Here is a 22,957-nt window from a genome sequence, read left to right on the forward strand (position 1 = left end):
ACTTTCCATATCTTGAGAAAGAGCAGGGGCGAATTCTCCACGCTTGCTATGCAAGCTCATCACTTGAGAAAGAAGTAATATTTATTTGTTAATAAATGCATGCATTTATAAGCATTCCATTTAGGCTTTTATTTTTGTAGACAGAAGACGTCTTAAGCTTGCGCGGCAATAATTGAGCTTTGCGTCGTGTATCGAAGGCCGATGCTTGCTCGGTTGTGCGAGCTTCCAAGTCCTCGCTGTAACACGTGATTTCATGCGCGCGCATAACTATTTCCGCTCTCTCTCTCTCACGCCATTTCCGCTCGTCTCCCCCTGTTGCTTTTAAACAAAGGCCGTACGCAAAGTAGCTCTAGCCAGTGAGCTTCAGCCAGCCTTTAGGAGTGTGCGTGATATTTAAGTGAACTGCTGCATTTATTAGTTTTCTGTTAATTTTGAGGCGCTAAGATGGATACCGGACAGTCATTAGAAGTGTGTGTTATTGACAGTTTATTAAGAAATCCCTTTTCTCGGAGGAATGTTCAAGAGAAAAGTGATATTGTAAAGAACGGCAGGCCACGCCCGTCACTGCCAGATTTAAACACTCATCACAAGGAAAAAAACAGAGAATATGTTCGCTCGTTCAGTGAGGGTCAGTACAAGAATACCCACTGGTTAGCGGGATCGAAGAAATTGAATAAGCTGTTTTGTTGGCCTTGTCTTCTGTTTTCTGGTGATAACGGGGTGTGGTGCAAAAGTGGTTTTAGCAACTTAAACACTTTGACATTGTCTATTACCAGGCACGAAAAATCTGCCAACCATATTAAGTGTTTTCTTCAATTAAACAGCTTCGAAAGAACAAGAATTGATCTCCAGGTTGATGAACAGCAACGTGTCAGTGATGTACTGCATAATGAAAAGGTGAAAAAAAATCGCGAAATTCTGAAACGCTTAATAGATGTTGTCCATTACTTATCAAAGCAAGAGCTACCATTTCGTGGCCATGACGAGTCCGTGACGTCTGTAAACAGAGGAAATTATGTACAACTTCTTGATCTAATAAGTCAGTATGATCCTCTTTTGGCAACTCATTTGAATGAGGAGTCTATTTTTAGAGCTACATCTTCAGCCATTCAAAACGACTTGATTGCTGCAATTACCTCAGTAGTTATGGAGGTAATAAAGAAAGAGATCGAGCAAGCGGACTTTGTGGCCCTAATTATGAACGAAACTTCGGACATCATAAACAAGTCTCAGCTTTCAACTGTTCTTCGTTACATTGACGGCAACAACGAAGTTCACGAAAGATTTCTGGGTTTCGCTGATGTGAGCCGAGATCGCTCCGCTACAGCACTTTTCGAACACGTCAGTGCAGTTTTGAAGGAGTACAAGTGTGAGAAAAAACTGGTGGCGCAGACATACGATGGTGCTGCTGTCTTAGCCGGTCAAATGAGTGATTTAAACGAACGGATCCAAGAACAGTATCCGTGCGCGACTTTCGTGCATTGTTACAGCCATTTGCTGATTTTAACACTGCAGCAATCGGCTTCCAACATCAATGAGTGCACAGTGTTCTTTCAAACTATGTTGGGTCTTACTGCGTTCTTCTCAAAGTCTACAAAGACAGCTGCTCTTAAGAACTTTCTTGAAAGGAAATTGCCCACTGCAGCGCCAACGAGATGGAACTTCACTTCACGTATCGTGAACACCGTGAAAGAGAATTATGCGATGATCGAGGCATTCTTTCAACACATTTTGGATGCTCCAGGTGACTGGGACAGTGACACGGTTTTGAAAGCGCAAGGTTTTTTAACTTTCTTACATAAGTTTGACACTCGATTTCTACTGGTAGTATTTTCAAAGATTTTCTCATTTTCTGATATCTTTAAAAGTTTGCAAACCAAATCTCTAGATATAAGATATTGTGCCAAAGCAGTTGAAGAATTCTCTTTAAATATTCACACTATGAGAGAGGAAGGTTTCACCGGTGTTTATGACAATGTTACGCGTGATATTAATTTTTGTGAAGGGAAACCGAGTCCTAAGAGACGACGTATGTGTGATGACTCAGAAGAGTTAAGATTTAAACGTCTTTTCAATGAAATCCTGGACAACATCATGTTACAAATTCGAGAGCGCTTCAAATCTCTTGCAAATTTTCAGTTCTTTTCTCTCCTTAATTGTGATCTTTTTGAAAACTACAGAAATAAATTCCCTGATAGTGATGTAACATATCTGCAAAAAACCTATGGATCATTATTCGATATGGTTCGCTTAAAGGCTGAACTAAGTGTAATGTACGCCTCGTCTGAATTTAAAGACCGAAGCATTTCAGACTTAATGAATTTCATGCACACCAATAAAGTGTACTTGGGTATGCCTGAGGTTTTCAAACTCATAAAGTTGGTAGTAAGTATTCCTGCCATGACATCCTTCGCGGAACGTTCAATTTCGGCGCTAAGGCGCATTAATACATACTGCAGGTCAACCCAAGGACAAGAAAGACGACTGTCATCGTTAGCTCTTTTATCTATCGAGAAAATGTTACTCGAGAAAATTAAGTTGCAACCAACTTTTTATGACGATGTTATTGACCAGTTCATGAAGAAGAACCGTAGGGTAGAATTTGTATTCAAGTAGTTAAATTGAAAAAGAATATTATTATTAAAATGAATGTTGTATTTGTATGATTGAATGTACATAAATTTCTAAATATATAGCTTTAAATGGTCAGTAATTCATTATTCCGCTCATCAGACTTCAATCACACCTCACTCCATGAATGATAACAAGAGCAAGCGTGAATTTCAAGACCAGCATTCGACCCTGGTCCTTGTGTTGTTCTTGGGCCCTGAATTTTGTTACGTATGCTGAGGCCGCTACTATCAATTATTAAATGGGCTTCCTCGATTGTTTTGAACTTGAACTTGAACTTAATTGGTTGATGGACTGAGTCCTTGACTCTTTATCCCTTCATCTGGATTTTAGATTGTGGGTGATGAGATTATTGTGGGTAATTTACCCGCTCATTGTGAGCATTGAGGCTGTATCAGCTTTCTCTTGCGATGGAGGATTTCGGTTTTTTATGTTTGAAACGATCTGAGGGCTTGTAGTCCGCTGCCTGTCGAACTAACTGATTTGGGTGATTATCCGTGATTGTGAAGAATTTCTCTGCAATGCTTGTCATGTAGGTCTTAATATCTGGAAGATTGGCTTCTTGATGTAATTGGCTGTTTCTGATGAACCATGGGGCATTAAATGCCATTCTTAGGCATTTATTCTGTATTATCTGAAGTCTGTTGATGTTGCTTTTAGTCGTGTGACCCCAGGTTGGAGAGGCATAAGTTAGTTGCGGTCTGATTACCGATTTGAAAAGTAAGATTTTGTTGCTTATGCTTAGGAAGCTGTTCCTGTTCAAAAGTGGATATAGCTGTGCTATAGTCTGACTTGCCTTAGTGGTAACACTATCCATATGTGACTTGAAGTTTAGACGTCTATCAAGATGAATTCCCAGATATTTGGTAGAATTGCGCCAAGGGATGATTTTACCAAACATTTGTATGCTTGTATTCGGTTCTGCCTTACGTCTGGTGAAAAGTATTGCAGAGCTTTTGTTTGGATTAATTGCGATACGCCACTTGGTGTACCAATCCTCCAATTCATTGACTGCTCTCTGCAGCTTGATTGTGGCCAGGTGTGGACGGAGGGATCTGGCTATAATGATTGTATCGTCGGCATACAGAGCGGTGATAGCTGGAGACAGTTTGGGGAGATCTGCCATGTATATGGAGAAGAGCAGGGGAGATAGTAGAGAGCCTTGAGGTACTCCGGCCGTGATTCTCCTCTCCGTGGATCTGATACCGTTGAGTTTTATTTTAAATTTTCTGTTGTGTAGATATGATTTGATAAGTAGCACTAGTGGCAATGGAATACCAACTTCGTGTAGTTTAAAAATTAGTCCATGATGCCATACTCTATCAAATGCCTGGGTGATGTCTAGAAAAACTGCGCCAGTGTGTTGGTGCCATTCATACCCTTGGGTTATATGTTCGATAACTCTGTAAATTTGTAGCGTTGTGGAGTGATATTTCCTAAAGCCGAATTGTTCATCTTGAATTATATGGTTCATATCTGTTGCCTCTTGAAGCCGTGTGAGAATAGCACGTTCGGCTATCTTACCTATGCATGAAAGAAGGCTGATTGGTCTGTAATTTACAGGAAACTGTGTATTTTTCCCAGGTTTGGGAATTAGGAAAACGTCGGCAATTTTCCATCGTTGTGGGAAATAATTTAGCCGGAAGATGGCATTAATGATGGCTACTAGATGCATAACCCCTTTGCGAGGAAGTAACTTGAGTACCTTATTTGTTATTCCATCTGGACCTGGAGCCTTTTTGTTATTTAGTTTTCTTAAAATCTCATATACTTCTGTTGGTGATACGGATTTGTTATTGGATTGGAATGAGGCATTTTGAGTTATTTTACGCACTTGGGTGTGAATTTTACTTATGAAATTTATATCTGTATTGATATAATTGGGGCTGCATTGTTTTTCTAAACTGTCAGCAAATGCTTCAGCTTTTTCCTCGTCGTTGTAGACAACATTAGATTCACCTTGGATTGGAGGAAATGTAAAACGCTTTGAACGGAGTGATTTCATCATTTTCCATATTGATTGATCCTCTGTGTTTAATTGGAGAATTTTGTTATTCCAGAGTTGGTTACGGTGGTCCTTTAGGGCATATCGAACTTGGTTTGTTGCTCTATTGACTGCTTGTTTATCCGCTGGGTCCATTGTTCTCTGATATTGTCTTCTTAATCTGTTTTTCTCTTGGATAAGACGTTTTATATCCTGTGGAAGTTTATTTGATGGTGTACATTTGGTTATATTTGTTACCTGCGTTATAGCTGTCAGCAGTTGTTTTTCAAGAGTCTTCACTGCTTTTTCTACATCTTCAGCAGATGTTATATGCGGTATTGGACCAAGGTTTTCCTGGAAGGCTGAGGGAAGTTGTTTCCAATTTATAAATGCGGTGGTGTTTTCTGTTATATCTTGTATGGTGCCTAGTTGTAATATGATGGAGTTATGATCAGAACTTAAGTCGTTGATTGCTTGTATCTGATAGCTGTGCGCTATGTTTTTTAATACAGCTATATCTAGTACATCAGGACGACCGGTAGCTCCATAATGTGTGGGTTCAGTGGGTCCTATTACTGTTATATTTCTTGAAGTGGTGTAAGAGTTGAGTATTCTTCCATTAATATTTGAGTTTCTGCTATTCCAGACTGAGTGTTTGGCATTAAGATCTCCGGCTATAATCACTGCTCTGCCTGTATTTAGTATCACCTCTAAGTCAGATTCAAGGAGTTTTTTATTTGGGGGATTGTAGGCTGCATATATCGTAATGCTGCTTGTATTTTCCATATGTATTTCTATTCCTGTAGTTTCCATGTGTTCTGTTTGGGGTTCTGCTATTGAATTATGTTTTATGTTACTTTTCACAAAGATGGCAGTGCCTCCACCTCTAGCAAAGCATCTGTCTGTTCGGTAAGTGCTATAACTATTGATTCTGATTTTGTCACTTGGACGAAGATGTGTTTCATTTATGAGGATGATGTCTGCTTGAGTTTCTGCTGCAAATTCCTGCAGCTCCTGTAATTTGATAGATAAACCATTTGCATTCCATGAAACAATTTGTAATGATTTCGGTTTTCTTTTAGATTTATCCATTAAGAATTTCCATAAAGAGTGATTGTGTATGCCTTAAGATGATATCTTTGGCTTCTTGAGTTGGGTTGGTTTGTTGGAGTTCAGCAAGCATTTCACCTAAGTGACTTGTTATGTTCAGTAGGATAGGCTTGTTGGTTTGCTGTGACTGCTTTGGTTTTGGGTCTTTTTGGAAGGTTGATCTTGTAACTTCAGCATACGATCTTCCATCCGTTGTGGAAACTATGGTTTGATGGGAAGACGCTTGTTCTTGAAGAGGTTTACTGGTTTTGAGTTGTAATTTTTGGTTTTGAGGAAATGCTATACAGCCCCTATAGTTTGCAGGGTGTGGTCCTCCGCAGTTTGCACATTTTGCTGGAAGTGTACGAGGTTTATGGCATTCATTTGATGCATGTTTGCCACCACATTTAACGCAACGAAATTCGGCCTTGCAGCATCGTTGGGCATGCCCAATCTTCTGGCATCTATGGCACTGGGTTGTAGTTGATTTATGTTTCAATGCCTCAACTTTTATGACTAGATCACAGATGGTTTGGAGATTGTATATATGATTTTGGTCTTTGCTTATTTCTACTAGAATTAGGGGATAGGGTGTTTTATCAGCTCTCCGCATTCGGCTGACTTTAACTGGGCTAAATCCCTTAAGTTGAAGGTCTGCAGTGAGGTCTTCTATTTGTAATGTTTCAGTTACTCCCCTTAACACTACTTTTAAATTTTTTTTCACTGTTCGATTGTTTTGTGATTTTAGCAAGGTTTTATATATATATTTGTTTCCGCATGCGAGGTCACAAGACCTATAGCACACATAATGCCGTGGGCTGGGGGGGGGGGCAATTTAAGTATTAGACAAATCATGACGAATAAGGGAACTGCGTCAAGCGAACGACTTAGTTTTTTCAGACTCAAAGTTGATTGGTGGATTTTATTTGCTTAAATAAATAAGTAAATAAAAAGATCTGCTGATTTGTTTATCGACTTATGTAGCTGGAAAGAGTCACAAAGCATAAAAACGTTTTAATAGTAAAAAAAAAAAAAAAAAATCACATTATTATTATTCCTGACACCTCCAAGGAGTCCAAAGACTCACCGCGGGAGGACACCTACAACTGTCTTAACCACCACACCGAACCTCCACTACGAACCATCTCCATCAACGCCATCTACCGCCCACCACCACCACAACTGGTATTTTATGTCTGTAAATTGCGTGTGTTCTGAAGGGCCGATTTGTCTGTATGCGGGATGAAAAACCCGAGTTTCTGGGAGAAAAAACCCTGCTACCTCCATGATTATCAAATTCGGATTTTTCTGCTTTCACTTACACTTTCCATATCTTGAGAATGAGTAGCTTGGCTCCAGTTGAAAAGATCTAGAAAAATGGTTCTGGTATTCTTGAGGGGAATGGGGGGGGGAACCGAGGTCAGGTCTTTTCCAATCAAAGAATACGTGCGCCGCAGTCGTGTTCTTTAATTGTAAATCGAAAGAAGCCATTGTAACGAGCTGCCGATAGCGAAAAGCCCATTTACCTTTTCTTTTTCATTTTTTTTTATACTTGGTCAATGTAATAGTAACCATGTAAATATAAAGGCTCTAATATATAAGAGATTAAAATAAAATAAAATAATAAAATAAGTATATAAAAGAATATATAAAAACTGTGAGGGCGCTGTTTCATTATTTCAGCTAAACCATGTTCGTTTAACTGCAAGGGTGCAAAAATCGTCTGCCAAATGTGGAAAAGTTGCTCGCTATTTGATTATTTTTGCTGAATCCGTGTGATCTTTTATCGTAATCGCTGTAAACTTCATCTAACTACATCGTTTATTCGCTCGCTACTGTCATACAGAATTGGCTGTGTTCCACAGACAACTCAATACCATTGCCGGTGGTCGTTGCCAATCATTTACGTTTCGTTCGCTTTCAGATACTACTGTGCAAATGAATTCAAATGTGTCTACAAATCATACTTAGCGTGTGATGAAAATCATCACACGTTAAGCAATGAAATTGCTGTAAATATATCACCTACAGAGTGTCGGATTAAGGGGAGGCTGACCGGACATCCGCGCAGGGCGCCAAACGTAGGGGGACACCAAAACTAAGGCCAGCCTTAGAACCTGCGCTTCTTCCAAAAATAATGAAAATAATGATTCGCAAATTTCAAATTCAAAAATGACAGTTTACTTCCGGAAAACATCGATTCGTCGTTAGAAACTTTACAATTTTTAAAAGCAAGCAATTTGCAGAATATAGTTCCAAATACGTGGGTAGCACTGAGAATTTTGCTTACAATTCCTATATCGGCAGCAACAGCTGAAAGAAGTTTTAGCAAGTTAAAACTTTTTTTTTTTTTTTTAACCATCTTTCTTGAACTATGTTTCAGGCGCAAACTTAATTGTTTGCATACTTGGGATTAGGAGTTAAATAACCAAGCTTATAAAATTACTTGGTAACCCTAATAATAAGTTAAAATTTATCAAACATATTTGCGATCGACAGTGGGAGTGAGAGATTAAATTCTTTAGCCTTGTTATCTATTGAAAATGCTGTTGCTCGGAAAATGGACATTAGTGAAAGAATAAAAACTTTCACAGATTTAAAATCAAGAAAAAATATTTCTGAATTATAACTGATTCAATTAAAATTACAGTGTAAAATCAATACTTTTTGTTTCTTTTTTCTGTAGTATATATGAGTGAATAAAAATGATAAGTAGAAATAATGAAGTTATAAAATTATTAATAATTTGATAAAATACTTATACTTACAATTAGAAAGTACTTAAGCATATAAAAAAAAAAAAACCTTAGGGGGATCAAACAAGATACTGCTCCTATAAATTAGATGCCAAATATACTATATGAAAAAAAAAAATTCATGAATTATCTTACAAATAATGATATCTTAATTATCCCTTAAAACATAGCATCGTATTTTACTTCTGTTTTATAATATGCATTATACTGAAACTCTCAACTCGGTGATTTCGTGTTTTTTTTTTTTGTATTTTTTTAAATTAATTTATGCGGTAATAAAAGAAGAAAAGCCGCTGCACTATGCGCTTGCGTAGTTCGCATCATATCATTATATCTGCGCATATCCATTAATGTTATGACGTCAGTTACTTTTATTATAATCACACCAAAATTCCTTCCGGTATGGATGTGAAAATAACTGAGAATGCTATAGCATAGCGGGGATAAAAATCATGTTTGAAATTGAATTGGTTAGAATTATTTATATCTCTAATTCCATCCTGAAAGTGCAAATATTTAAACCCACTAAGAATTTGTTATCTTTAACTTGAATTGTCAACTAAATTAACAAATCCGTGTTTATTACAAATCACGTCTTCTCAATTGGTAAACCATATAAACTATCGTAACCTTACATTCTTATATGGGCGGTCAAAGTACATAAATATTTGAATTTACTTTCCTTCTGCAGGCTCGCTAATAAAACAAGCCATATGAAACATGCTTACACGCAGGTGAATTCAGAATAACAGGAACGACCATATTTGGCAGACGAAACTGCTTGAAATTACAGCAAACGATTTGACTGTTTTTGCAAAAATAGGCAAACAACTTACTTCTTGGATAGATATTTAGGCGATTGTGAAAAATGATAACAAAAGCGCTCTTCAAAGCAAAAATAAAGAGAGCTTATTTCTCTGGTCACAAGCAAGAAATATCGCTGATTTAACATTACACTGATTGTTCATATAATTTAAAAAAAAAAAAAAAAAATTCGTAAACCAGACTTTCATTGTAATTAGATGTGTGTAGCGGAGAAGAGTGGAGTGACCTCTCGCGATGGATCCTTGAAGGTGCCATGCAGTAATAATAATAATAATAATTCGTTTAATTTATGTGATATATTAACATATTTTACGTATAATGCAACGTACCTAAAATGTGTATGTTCGAAAATCCTGACTTTTAGATAGTCAGGAAACACAATACTCCAAGGATTACTGTTTAGGATAATTTTGCTGACATTCATCCATAACTAAGAAAAATGAACGAATAGTGCTTCTCACCAACAGGACAAATGGGGGGGGGGGAGAGACTGGTCGATGTGGGAAGTTGGCAATGAAGATGACTTAAAGGATTGCAGAGTATTTCAGGGATCATCCCTGAAAACTGTATAAAATTTGTATGAGCTAAACAGAATAATTTTTTGTATGGAGATCGGAATCTGCTTCTACGGTGGATAGTGATCATGTGATCGTTGACTGACTTCAAGACAAAGAAAGATAACAGAAATCTTGCGGATGGACTCCCATGATGAAACGTTTGGCAACTTTTCGCCTAAAAATAACCTTAATATTATTTACTGGTAGTATTCACATGCTTAATAATATGGGGAATTTTTTAGATGATTAACCGGACAGCACAAAGATTGAGTGATAGTCTGCATGTTTAATACACCATTCACCGAAAGTCAAGTCCCATGCGACACATGACGATGCTAAGGCTATCTTGGAAGGCTGAGTTAAAAGATATTTTTAACTGAAATCAAACACATTAGCACCTTTGAATGACCTAATTGAGAGTGAGGGGGGGGGGGTCAAGAACCTTTAACTCTATTAATGCACGAATCCAATTTGGAACTTTTTCAAGCAGATTTAGTCTCTAAATAAGCAACTCCAGGGCATGAAAATAATCTACCATCTAATGACTGTCACAAATATCACTTTACATTGGATTCGAACCGTCTGGGTAGATAGGAGAACAATACAACTACAATTATGCCCTTGATATTATTATTATTATTATTATTATTATTATTATTATTATTATTATGGACCCTTCGTGTATGTATTGCATGAATAATAACAATGTAATCTGGTTAATAATAATTATCTTATTAACCATGGTTGATCTCTATAGCAAAATTAATCATAAACACGCTCAACTACTGTTGTTCTAATTTTCATTTTTCGTAGGTGGAATTATCTTTGAAAAAAAAAAAATGCGATGAGTCTTTGGACTGCTTGGAAATACCCGTTAGCAATAAAGAATGAATATCTGAGATCCTTTCCCATACACAGGTATACTGTACGTTTCATATAAATTCTTGGACTTTTGCCAGAACGTCAGTGTATACATTTTTTCCCTCCGTTCCCCCCCCCCCCCCCCGATGCATACCAGCATGTTGTATTAGCATCTAATTTTAGTTCTTATTTCAATTACAATCTGTGGAAACTGAGTACACAATCTTTTCTCACGCTTGAAGTTGAGAGTACACGTGACTGTAATTTCTTGTTTGCTTCTTTTTCGCACAGAAAAAGTTTGCATTTCTTTCTTTCTTTTGTTGATGTTAAGAACCTTAAAACTATTTCTTAGCAGCATAGTTTCATGGAAATGATACCCAGCGAAACAAAGAGAGAGAGAGAGATGTAGTTTTATACTTCAAAGAAAAACAGGTTTTTTTAACTATTATGCTAAATCGGAGAATAATATGAACCTGTAGGCTGAATTTTTGTTCTCTTTTTTCTTGTAACGTTGTATTTTTCTTGTCAATTTTGCAAGAAAAATACAACGGCGTATTATGGTCAGAAAAAACTTTCGGAGAAAAATAAAATAGAATGTATTTTTCAAAGAAAATTACGTTTATCGAATCATCATTAAATTATACCGCTGAACGATCTTCGAAAAATTTTGTATAAATGTTGATTTTTTTCCTACAGAAGATATATTAACGCTATAATAGTATATAATAAAAGATATCTTATTATTATTATTAGTAGTAGTAGTAGTAGTAGTATTGGATATATGAATTAAAAACTGATCTTATTATAGTTTTATATATACTTCTCTTAGTTCAATGCAATACAATACTCTGGGGGGGGGGGGTTAGTGGATGAGGAGTTGAAGTTCAGAGGGTATATTGCAAAAGTGGCTAAAATTGTTCATAGGATTACTTGGTTTACTGAAGAACGACTTATGAAGCAGAGATATAAAGGTTATTGTACCACTATCAAAGGCTGGTCGATTGGTAGAACCTCTGCTACTAATGGCTCAGCAAAAAGTTAAGCAAGTTTGAGCGCGATTAGTAGTTTGAAGGGATCAATCGTCTTTGGACTCCCTGTAAGTGTCTCATAATAGTAACTGTTTTGAAAGATCCACATGTGGTCACCTGAAATTTTTTGGAGATGTGGAACGAATCCAGAGAAAAGTGACCAAGATGGTGGCAGGTCTGTGGGATGCTCCATATGAGGAGAGATTGGAAATAAAGAAGCTGGCTGATAGGGGGAGAGGGTTACGATAAAGACATAAGTTGCTTAGGAGGGTTGTAGGGTTGATAGGGAGAATGAACAAACAATAACAATGTCATGCGGAAACGTCAAGTAATATTTTCTAGCAAAAATTTAAATAACCATACAAAGTCGAAGTATCGATTTATTATTTTTATTTATTTATTTGCAGCACTCATTTCGAAGCCTCGATGTGATTGGAATGGTTTGTCATTGGGTGTCCTGTGTGCAAGCAGTGTGAATGAATTCAATAACAAGTATGATAGCTGGTGCGTGTCGTATGTGGCCTTCCTCGATGAGTCCCCTGACTCCCTGGGGGAGTCAGGAACGCATCGATTCCGTAGTTCTTCAGAAGACCAGCAATGTGAAACTTGATTGTGAATCTTTCTGAATAGTGGAATAAAGACTGCATAATACACTTCGCATTCTGGAAAACGAATATGAATGAACTGCTTGTGTTAGTCAGCCATCTGAAGACAGTACAGTCAATGTACAAGTAATGACTACATACTAGCCGACTGTAAATAGCGCTTATTTTTTCTGCCATACACACTCGAAAAGCTGCAAAACCTATAATAGATCACTACTATATGAGCAAACGATTAAAAAAAAAAAAGGAATCAGAGTTGATTCTTATTTTTTTAATAACTGAAATTTTATTATTTGGAGAAGGTAGCGTAAAAAAACAAAGAATGGAGGTAGTTGGAGTGAAAGAAGGAAAAGAAGTTGATTCTTCAAATATATTTGAAGCTGGTCAGTAAACAGATGTTGACAGGGAAAGTGGAGTAACGGGAGCAGACAGTTCGGTAGAACTGCTCCCCGCTCAAAAATACCTGCAGAAGAAGGATAAAAAAAAAAAAAAAAAAAAAAAAAAAAAAAAAAAAACATGATTCGATTTTGAAGCATTGAAGTTGATGTGGTTAACAAAGATCACGTTTATGACAGGATCTTCTTTCTGATTAAGGGTTTGTCAAGTAAAAACTTGAAAAAAACGGACTTTGCATACTTATGTAAAAACCAGGGTTTGAATAATGGTTATAGTGGTCTAGTGTTGAGTGGATTGAAGAGATGAAGACCTTTATGAACGTTATTCTGATATGAATTGCTTCAGTTATTCGTTCGGTTGGAACAAGTGTGTTTGGATTAGAACAGAAGTCAAAACACTGATCAGCCCAAGAATAGAAATCAGAGAAAGCATTGCACTCTAGTGCTAAGAAATGAGCCTGAGTATGGCTGGGGGAGAAGCGTTCTAACAGCAAATATATCTTCGCTTCTTCCAGCTCGATCAGTACAACTGGAGAAGGAAACCACTTGCGAATTCAACTGAATTGCGAATTGAAGTAACCTAAGGAAGAGGACCTCAGTGTTCCGGTACTTGGACAGCAGAAGATTAAAGACAAACTGGCAAACACTGAGTGGTCTTTAGAATTTGGAGAGCCATAGCGACAACAAATGAATAGGGCAAGGAAATTTTGAGCCAGAGTAGATTGGGAAAAAAAAAGGGGGGGGGAGTGAAGGTTCAAGGTTAGCTTTCACTGACAAGCGCTGGCAAATGCACGAGTTCAGCTTTTCTGGTAGATGGGATAATATACAGTAGTGTGTATTTTGAGCAGTAGTTGTCGAGTTACCTTAATCCTATAAATTTGATCTGTTTATAAATAACAGGTCAGGATTAGAGGGTTAAGATCTCTTAAAGCGTTATTGCATATAATATATATTAGATTTAATGAAGCGGATGTGGAAGTATTTTTTAATATTTTGTTGTTGTTGTGTTTACTTTTTTTTATGGTTGAACTGGGTTATTTTTCCTAGATTATTTATTTGCAATGTTATCAGTCTTATTAATGATGACACGCACAGTTCAGTTGAGAAGGAGTTAATACTTAAAGAGGAGGTACAAACTAGATGCCGTTTAGTATAGAGATTTGCTAGTAGGCCGGGAATCATGATGGATTACTATCAGGTTCTTTTCCATACTGTTTAGCAGCTAGCCTGCGGAATACCCTCAAATGGGCGGTTTTGGTTGTCCACCTTATACATGTAAGACGAGTGGAAGGAATCAGAAACTAGAATCCCCCCCCCCCTGCTACAAGAACAAAACACGCACGTGAAAAGACAGCGGTGGTATTTCTGTAGATGGGGAAAGCGTCCACCAGTTGAAGGAAAGATCGCAAGTCGTCCCATTTTTCAATTACGTTTTGAACACGGAGTTATAAGAAAAAAATTAAATTTTAAAAAACGAAATGCCCTTCATCAGAAGTCAATGATTTTTCTTGAGCAGCTACGCGCAGTTTAGTGAGTTAAGTTGAATCTCACGGTTGAATCACACACCATTGGAAGCAGGAAAATCAGAAAGTTTGTTTTAAGAAATTGTATGATAAAAAGAGTAAACTATCGAACAGAAATCGTGCATGACTTTCTGCAGGTTACTATAACAGTATTCCCCCCCCCTTCCTCATTTTTTCGATCTTCCTGTATAGATAAGTGTTGATCCAATCTAATTAGAAAAAATAAAAATAAAAAATACGCGCTAAAACACGTTCCATTTGGGGAGGGGGGGGAGAAAGAAAAGACGAACAATGGGAAATATGCTTTTTTGGTTGGCGTGATCGTGATGTGTGGCATTTTTATAGGATTTTTCAAACAAGTGAAGGTTAGTTTGCGTGTGTGTGTGGATTTTAGAAAACTCTACCGTTACACGAGGACCAACGACTACCATCTATTACATCGGTGCAAGTTTTCTCTACGCAAAATGAAGGCTTGTGATCTATACAAATATTGAAACACGACACTTCAACTCGATATTGATGTAAATTCAAAAATGTTTACATTTTTTTTTTTTTTCTCAAATTAATCGGATGGATGTCTTTTTTCGTGCTATGTTTATTAGACATATTTTAATTTTATGTTAATACTTCTAGTTAAAGCAGAAAAGAAAAAAAAATGTAATTTTGTAGCGTTGAACTACAGAGCTTGAAAACATTACAGTCGCTTATTTGGCGCGGGGCCCTTTCTTTAGAAAAGCTCTCGTTCGAATTTCGTCCAAATCTTGAGAATTGCGAACATAATGCAATAGACTCATAGGCATAGTTGCTTTGGTTGTATTTAACCAAACGAATTCTCTGTATTGGACGAAATTATTATTACTTTGAATATTACTTCAGTATAAAAATTTAACTACTATTACTTCAGTATTAGTAGTTAAATTTTTACATTGAAGTAATATTCCAAATATCCTACAACGGAAAAAAATTTGAAATTAGGATTGCACGAGACAGCCTGAACTCTCTTGCAAGTTGGCACGCGGTAGCTTCCTCGAGCCGTGTCACGCGATCGTATCGTATAATAACACATACTGAAGTACAATGATACGTATTTTTACTTGGTACCATTTAAAATATTCATAAATAAATTTTACAAATCGTAATTAATTTTTACTTTTTTAAAAAAAAAAATTCCACTTAAAATTACTTTAATAAAAAAATCGTAAAATGCCTTTAAAAATGTCAAAAGCAACATTGCAATATTCTTAATTCATTGTAGCTTACAACTGTTAATATTTCAGAAAAAAAAAAAAAAAGGAGGGGTAGGAACGGTGACATCCCTTATTGCTTTCAGGAGGTCTAGTTTGTTCAGAAAAGACACTGAAAATTTATTCCAAATACTACACCATCAACCTATAGATCGAGACTTGAGTAACCACTACAGTCTCAGTAAAGTGACAGAGGAAGCATTTTCTGCCAGTTAGCACAAAGCATTTACAATTTCATATACAATTTCCACACGATTATCTAAATTTTTAACTTACTAAGGAGTTAAATGATATCCTTAAAATGCTACATTTTAGGAGCGGAAGAGGATCTGGATGATGTGACGCAAATAAATTAAAATATTTATAAAGAAAACCTGGATTTTGGACATTATTTTGTAAATTTAAAAGAATCTCTCTGAAATTCAAGTTTTTCTCTCCACGAGAGAGACAATCGGTCCGAAAATACCAACATGCAGCCTTAGATGCTCTGTCGTAATATAATACGAACGCAATTCTGAATCGCGCGCACACAACATTCTCGCTTTATTTTTTATTTTTTTAAATTTGAATGTTAATAAGCCAAAAGTATATTTCATATATTACAACGCAGTGATATTTATGTCTCTGCATATAAACTCATAAAAATAAAATAAAAAATGTTAAAGAAATCATGTTTTTTTTTCTTGTGCATTGATAATATATTTTTTTCCTAATCAATTTATTAGCTCTCATCAGTATTTTTTTAATGATTTTATTCATTTTTAGATGCATGAACATCTAAAATTGTTCCAAACGAACATGAGAGCTGCATTGGCATGCAGCTCTCATGCCAATCTGAACCATAATATTAAGCTAATCATAATATTAATCTTTCGGTTAATTAATTCCTGCCTTCCAGTGTTGTTAATTCTAAGGGAATGACAGGATATTATTGTATTATTATACAACACCTCCTGGAATCAAGACTCATCAAAATGAAACTGACGCCATATTGTTTTAAATGCCTTTTTTTACACCTTGCTCGTTTGACATTCAGTTTCTCTCTTGGCGGCACCTAGAAAGGAAATTAAAACAACATACTTTAAAATTTTGTAATATCAATTTTGTAATAATAAGCCTGCTATGGATGCAGTTATGTTTCTTGCGTTTATAAGGGGTACTTTAAAATAAAAGATTAAAAAATAAAAATAAAATAAAAATAAGTCATCCGGAATGTTATTGTAGCTTAGAAATATTTCGGAACAGAGGGTCTAGGAAATTTTAAATTTTTCAGCTTACAAATGTAATATTTAAGCACATTATTTTTTATGTCAAAAATATTTGAACAAATTCAAATACCGATTATCATTTTTGATTTTAAAAAATGATAATCGGTATTTGAATATGATTTTAAATTTAAATGATTTTAAGATAGCTGAATATTAGTTTAAAATTTCCTAGGACTTTTTTTAATTTTTTTAATTTTTATTTATTCATTTTTAGTCAGTTATTTATTTATTTTTACTATGAAATTATGTCAGGTCTTCTACAGAGGAATTATTTCAAAGGCAAACGCAAACGCAGAGCAAATGAGAATCCATTATCAGTAAATCCGTCTTGAGGGGGGGGGGGATTTTCTGATAATGGATTCTGATTATAATACATAATTTTAAATACATTTATAAATATAAATATAAAATATAACTAATAATAGATTGAATTTAGAATGTCATTTAGTTTAACTTGCATAACCCCTAAATACTTTTGTCCTTTTCTGAAATCAAATAAAAGAAGAAAAAAAAAAAAAAAGGCAAAACAGACCTGTGTGGCCTTGTTTACTTCAGCAAGCTTTCTGTCAGAAATAAATTTTGTGTATATTCACATTGTATGTGTGAGGGAGGGGGAGCATATTTATACTACGGCAATTAAAACATAGTTGAGAAGTAGAAGAAATATTTGCTAAGACACCGGAAACAATTAGTATCATTTTCCAGGCTTACATAAAGCCAACTCATCGCTGGAAGCCAAATATTTTTACCGACCACAATGGAGCATCTTATTGTTTTAAGTATCCTTAAGCATCGATGACCTCACCACCCACTCCTGCCATGCATTCTGTTCATTCACCTTCACCCAAAAGACCTCCTTACGACTTCCCGATTCACATGACCTTTCACATCTTCCAGGGATGACCCCTGGAAGCTGTGTAAGGTCATGTCTATTACTCTGTGCGATATCTCCCCTATCTGATAGGCGCCTTTCACCAACTTAAATGTCTTAATCATATCGCCATTTCGTCTCCTATCACCCCAAGCTCTGTGAAGCACCTTCACTCAATCTATCTTAGTATTCAACATTCCACAGTCCAAAGACAGTCGCATCGCCTTCCTCTAAATTTCCTTATCACCCAGATATCTTGGTGACTAGGCCTGAGAACAGAAATATAGATAAGTTGTGATCAGTGCTTTATACGGTAGAACTATCGCCTTATTGTCTATTGTCAGTATCTTTCATCACATTACTTGTCACATTCGCGATGAGTCTTGACTCCTTGGAGGCTATTAGGCTATTTCCCATAAAATAATAATAATTATTATTTTTATTATTTTATTATTATTATTATTATTTTTTTTTTTTTCATCCCGCAAAGCAGGCAAACTGGCCTTGAGAACTTAACACTACAGGCCATAGGATATACCGGGGCATAAGGCTGACCACCTTATCCTGTAAACGGATTGAGGCCCGATGATCAATGGATCCTCGACACCGCAAGGTAAAAGAGGGTATAAAGAAGATGAGATTATTTTATGGGAAACAGCCTAAAACACGACTGCCAACTTTAGCAAGACAAGTTTTGAAATTTCCGAGATAGACAGAAATAAAATATAAAATATTGCCTGATAAATAACTAGACAGATTTTTTAAGGGAAATAAAAAAAAAGGTTCTAATATGATTTTTTGACGCCACTGTGGAATCTCAGAACATCGTGAGAGGCCTACTTCGCACTCTCCAATCCAACCATTTTGTTTTGTTTGCGTGGGAAGAGAAAAAGTTCATGCCATCTCCAGAGGAGATCAGATAACTCATCATTACATCATAAAGCCTTTAAGGTATCCTCTCGTCAAGGCGAGAATCGACCGGGCTGGTGAGGCATGTAGCATTTTACATTCATCTGCCTTCCTCACAGCCACGCCCTTCATTTTTGTTTTAATTTTATAACGCCTCAAATTTGGCAGGCAGTGTTCTGTTGAATACAACTTATGTCGAATAAAAATTACCGAATTTCGGCCTTTATGATTCTTATAAAAAGAGTAGTCAATAATTAACTATCATACAGGACTTAGGAATCACTGCTGCGACCATGAAAATCAAGAAAATCTAAGTATCTTTCAAGCGTCTCCTCCTCCTCAACACTTTCATATGCCAATTCCCCTCACGTATCGATCCACCACTGACGATACAATAGGTAAATTAAGACGACTAGACCTAAATTGTATGTAAACCTGAAGTAAGTAGACAGGAATTCCTGTCTACTTACTACGCGTGCTTGTTTATCGAAATCCTACACAAAACAACTCCATTTTTAATTATTTGTTATAATTCATGAACACTGATGCAGTTAACCCTACTGTGCTGGTGAAACTTAAATCACATATATGTGCTGGTGGGGGTCTGAGAGATTCCCGGTGTTAAAAATTACCGCTACTAACAAGATGGGTAGTTTTTCTGCATATTTATGCACATTCTTTACAGACATACAAAGTGTGATCTGAAGACACATTCCTTCGATAACTGTGAAAATCGCTTTGTCTTTCTGTCTTTGCATCTGGCGCAAAATCAACGTTTTGTACAATTATTTCCTCGACGGTCTTGACTTGAAATTGAAGCTATTTCACCTCTTTGCTTCTGGATGAATTGCTGGACATCATGTGGAAGGTTCCTGATGTCTTTACGAACAACTTCGGGTTCGATGAGAGATTTCCCCAAGACGACAAGAAACACACACGTCTCGCAGTTGAATTGTCTTCTTTTGAGGAATTTCTAAACATGCAAACAACTGCGGCGTTCACTCCAGCGATGTTGAGCATGGCAAAAAAGATTGCCATTGACCAACTGCATGGTCTACGGAGTCAATACCGTCATCTGACTGGTCTGATTCCTCAGTACTGGTATTACTCTGCATGCAGAATCTGATGTAGACAGAAATCTAACAATTTTGCTATAGCGTCTTTCATGCAACTCATATAAATGCCGCTATTTTGGGGCGAAGAAAAACAGGGAAACAAAACCAATGTTTTCAAAAAAAAAAAAAAAAAAAGTTACACTTCTATGATGGTGGTGGAGTCTGTAGGACTCCAATAATATAATATCAGAAAGGAGAAACAACAATCTTCCTTGCGCCATGCACAAGCACACTGAATCAGGAGAATACATTGAAAAGCAGAGCCCTGTTAGGAACTACAAACGAAACTTTATTACTTGGGGTCTGTCAGCCCCCCCCCCCCCATCAGCACAGTTAAGAGCTAAATCCAAGTCTTCATAAACACACGCGCCTTACCTGTTCTTTAATTGTACAGTAAATGGGATTTTATTGAAATTAATTATTATGCAGTTGAACGTAAATTTAGACCAAATTTATGGATCATAATATAGTCTTAACTCTGTTAATAAAATGTAAATTTAATTACCTTAATTTTAATTAAAATAATATTATTTTTTATTTATAATGGATGATTCTTGACTCCAGGTGTTTGAATAATAATAATAATAATAATAAATTGAAGATATTAATTTATATTATATAAGGAGAAAGAAGTAATTTTAATGCATCTATTTACTGCCTACTATTATTATTTAAACACTTCCAGGAGTCAATATTCATTGAGTCATTTAAAATTATTTTAAATTAAGATACATTTTCTAGAAGAAAAAAATACTTCTTATTTTCGGTTGAATGAAAATAAATTGACATAATGTGAAATAAAACTTATGCTACAACACTAGTCGCTGTAATTCCTAATTTTATTATATTTTATTATGAAGTTAAGACTTGTTTATGTAGTTTGTTCGTTAAACAGCAAGCTTCTGTTTACTGTATTGTGCCTCCTTGTTTCCGGTCTCCCCAATTCTGCTCCTCAACGTTCCCTCATGGCGACAGCAGTGCTGGTCTGCAGAATGCAGCAAGCAACAGCAGGAGCAGCAATGAACGTGATGAAAATTGTACATCCGGGGCAGTGCAAGCGTCCTGGATAACCGGACACAATAGGCAGCGTGATCCTGTGTGAGGCCTGCGGATCGATAAGCAGCTCAAGGGAGAAGGTTTGTAGAGGTTATAAGGGTAAAAGGTACGCCGATGGGCCTCTGGAATGAGGAACGAGTCCTTTCGCTGCATGCTTTACAGCTCAGATGTTTTGCGCAGCTTATCTGCGCAAGTCCCTTGACGCAGATGGTGGGCGCGGGTGCATAATGAGGGTGTGTGTGACCACGGGTGTTGTCGAATGTTGATTGTGCGGGGATTTGAACTTATCGCGAGATACCACGAAAACTGCTTAAATAAAATATTTTTATTTTATTTTTTCGATGTTTTGATAAGACCCCAAAATGCCAAGTGAAACTCTACCAAGCTGGAAAAGTTTCAAATATTTTTAGTAAACTATGTTAGCCTATATACATACAGCCTTCATACTGTCTTTGCTATCGACATTTAACTAAAACTTACAATAAATCACAGCAGAGGGAAAAAAAAAAAAAAAGTAAGTTTGAATCTCTTAAGAGTTTTCCTTCTTTTCCCTTAACCTGTGTGCACACACGACACTGATGTGCTATATTTTCATATATGAATTTGATATACAGTATAATACACTGTTCACATCAACATAGTAAAACATACGGATATCCGCAAGTATTTTTTCATATATATTCAGATCCTTCAAAAACACTACGCTTTTTTACAAAACGATAGTAATAATGATTTAAAATAACTACTGATATTCAAAGTAATAATTTAGTTTCCTTCAAATTTTTACATTTTTTCTTGTGCTTTTATTCAGCTAAAAATATGAGTTAGTTTATCATCAAGCGAATAAAAATTCGCCAGGTTATCCAGATACGAAACTAACTATACCAAGTAACTACTGAATTACAGTTAACATTATCCGTTTTCAGTACATGTTAACGTACTGTAAACTCTACGATTTTACTAATTCACTATTTTATGCAAATCATATTTATGCTTAGACAGTAGTAGGTGTAATTTCCTTTTCTATTCAATATAAAGTCTGTGTCATCTACAAATCACTGTAGGAAACGCAATTATTTGAATTAATATTATTTATTTAATAAATTATATTAAATTTATTTGGTGATTAATTTTTATTAAAGAATCAAATCATATTTAGCATGCGCACAGTTTGCGGAGATATGATTCAAAACAGGGAAAAACTATCATTTTTCATTGCACTGTATTACATCATCATTAGCCAATCACTACAATCGAAGAAGGCATCCAGGTTCACAAATTAATATTGCAAATACTACGTTTAAAATAAATAACACAGTACAGTAATTAATAATAAGATACCTAACCGCGGCGTAATCAAATTTTGCAAATTACGTCATAGTTACGTAAAAGGAAGATAAAACTAGATTCTATTTCTTTATATAAATTGCTCTGAGCAAGGTTACCTAAACATAATACCTACAAGATTGTAAAACGAAGCTCAGCAATCTTACTGATAATACATAAAAGTTCATGCATTTTATTTTTATTTTAAAGTAATTTTATTGAAATAAGCCTAAATCGATCTGCTTAACTTATTGTAATATGGCGCTTCAGTCAGGTTTTTGTAAGACTGTTTTTTTTTTTATATTTTTGTGAAATGCAAATAACATTATCGAATACAAAACGCAATAATAAAAAGCCTAGATTCGCGTAACCTTGCGAAAATAAATAGACTGACTTTAGTTTATTTGTAACTTAATATTTTGAGAGATTGTTTTTCTTCCTGTTAATTTTAAATAGAGAGAACTGGAAAAAAAATAATAAATGATAATTTTTTTTTAATGTTTAGTTATGCTCAAGCAGCTCTCTCTCTCCACTTCGTTATTACGCATAAAGTAAAAGTTGCAAGATTTAATGAAAACAGACACTTGAAGTATAATAAAAACCTAAAAAAGAATAAATCTAGGCAGTCTGATTTCACAAAGAGTCTGAGCGCTTCTTTAAACTACTCTAAAGCCCATGGGATTTGTATCCAATTAATTTTATGCTCCGATCATATTACCTCACCCCTACGCAAAAAAACGGCTGGTCTTTTAACGTCCTCAGAATTATCATGTAAGTTGCTAAACGTTTGCTTCCTTACACATGATAGCACCGGGAATAATTCTATAATGCAATTTTCCTAGTACACAGTTGCTCGTATTTTAAAAAGTTAATTTTTCAGTATCTCACCCCCACATAGCAAATCATTTTATTTA

The 22,957-nt window shown here is 35.8% G+C and overlaps 1 protein-coding gene across 1 annotated transcript in view; it reads left to right on the top strand.

The window, feature by feature from the left end:
* The first annotated feature begins 444 nt into the window (after positions 1-444).
* The window catches only part of LOC150109528 (zinc finger MYM-type protein 1-like), a 41,135-nt gene continuing 18,622 nt past the window's right edge, over positions 445-22,957 (top strand). The window contains exon 1 of the mRNA XM_090402581.1: positions 445-2,385. Within this exon, the coding sequence (XP_090258707.1) occupies positions 445-2,385 (1,941 nt within the window). The remainder of the gene's footprint in view (positions 2,386-22,957) is intronic.

This window comes from Typopeltis vanoorti, chromosome 2 (genome assembly GCF_054136105.1).
Source record: "Typopeltis vanoorti isolate ZY-2024b chromosome 2, IOZ_Tvanoo_1.0, whole genome shotgun sequence".
NCBI lineage: Eukaryota > Metazoa > Arthropoda > Arachnida > Uropygi > Thelyphonidae > Typopeltis > Typopeltis vanoorti.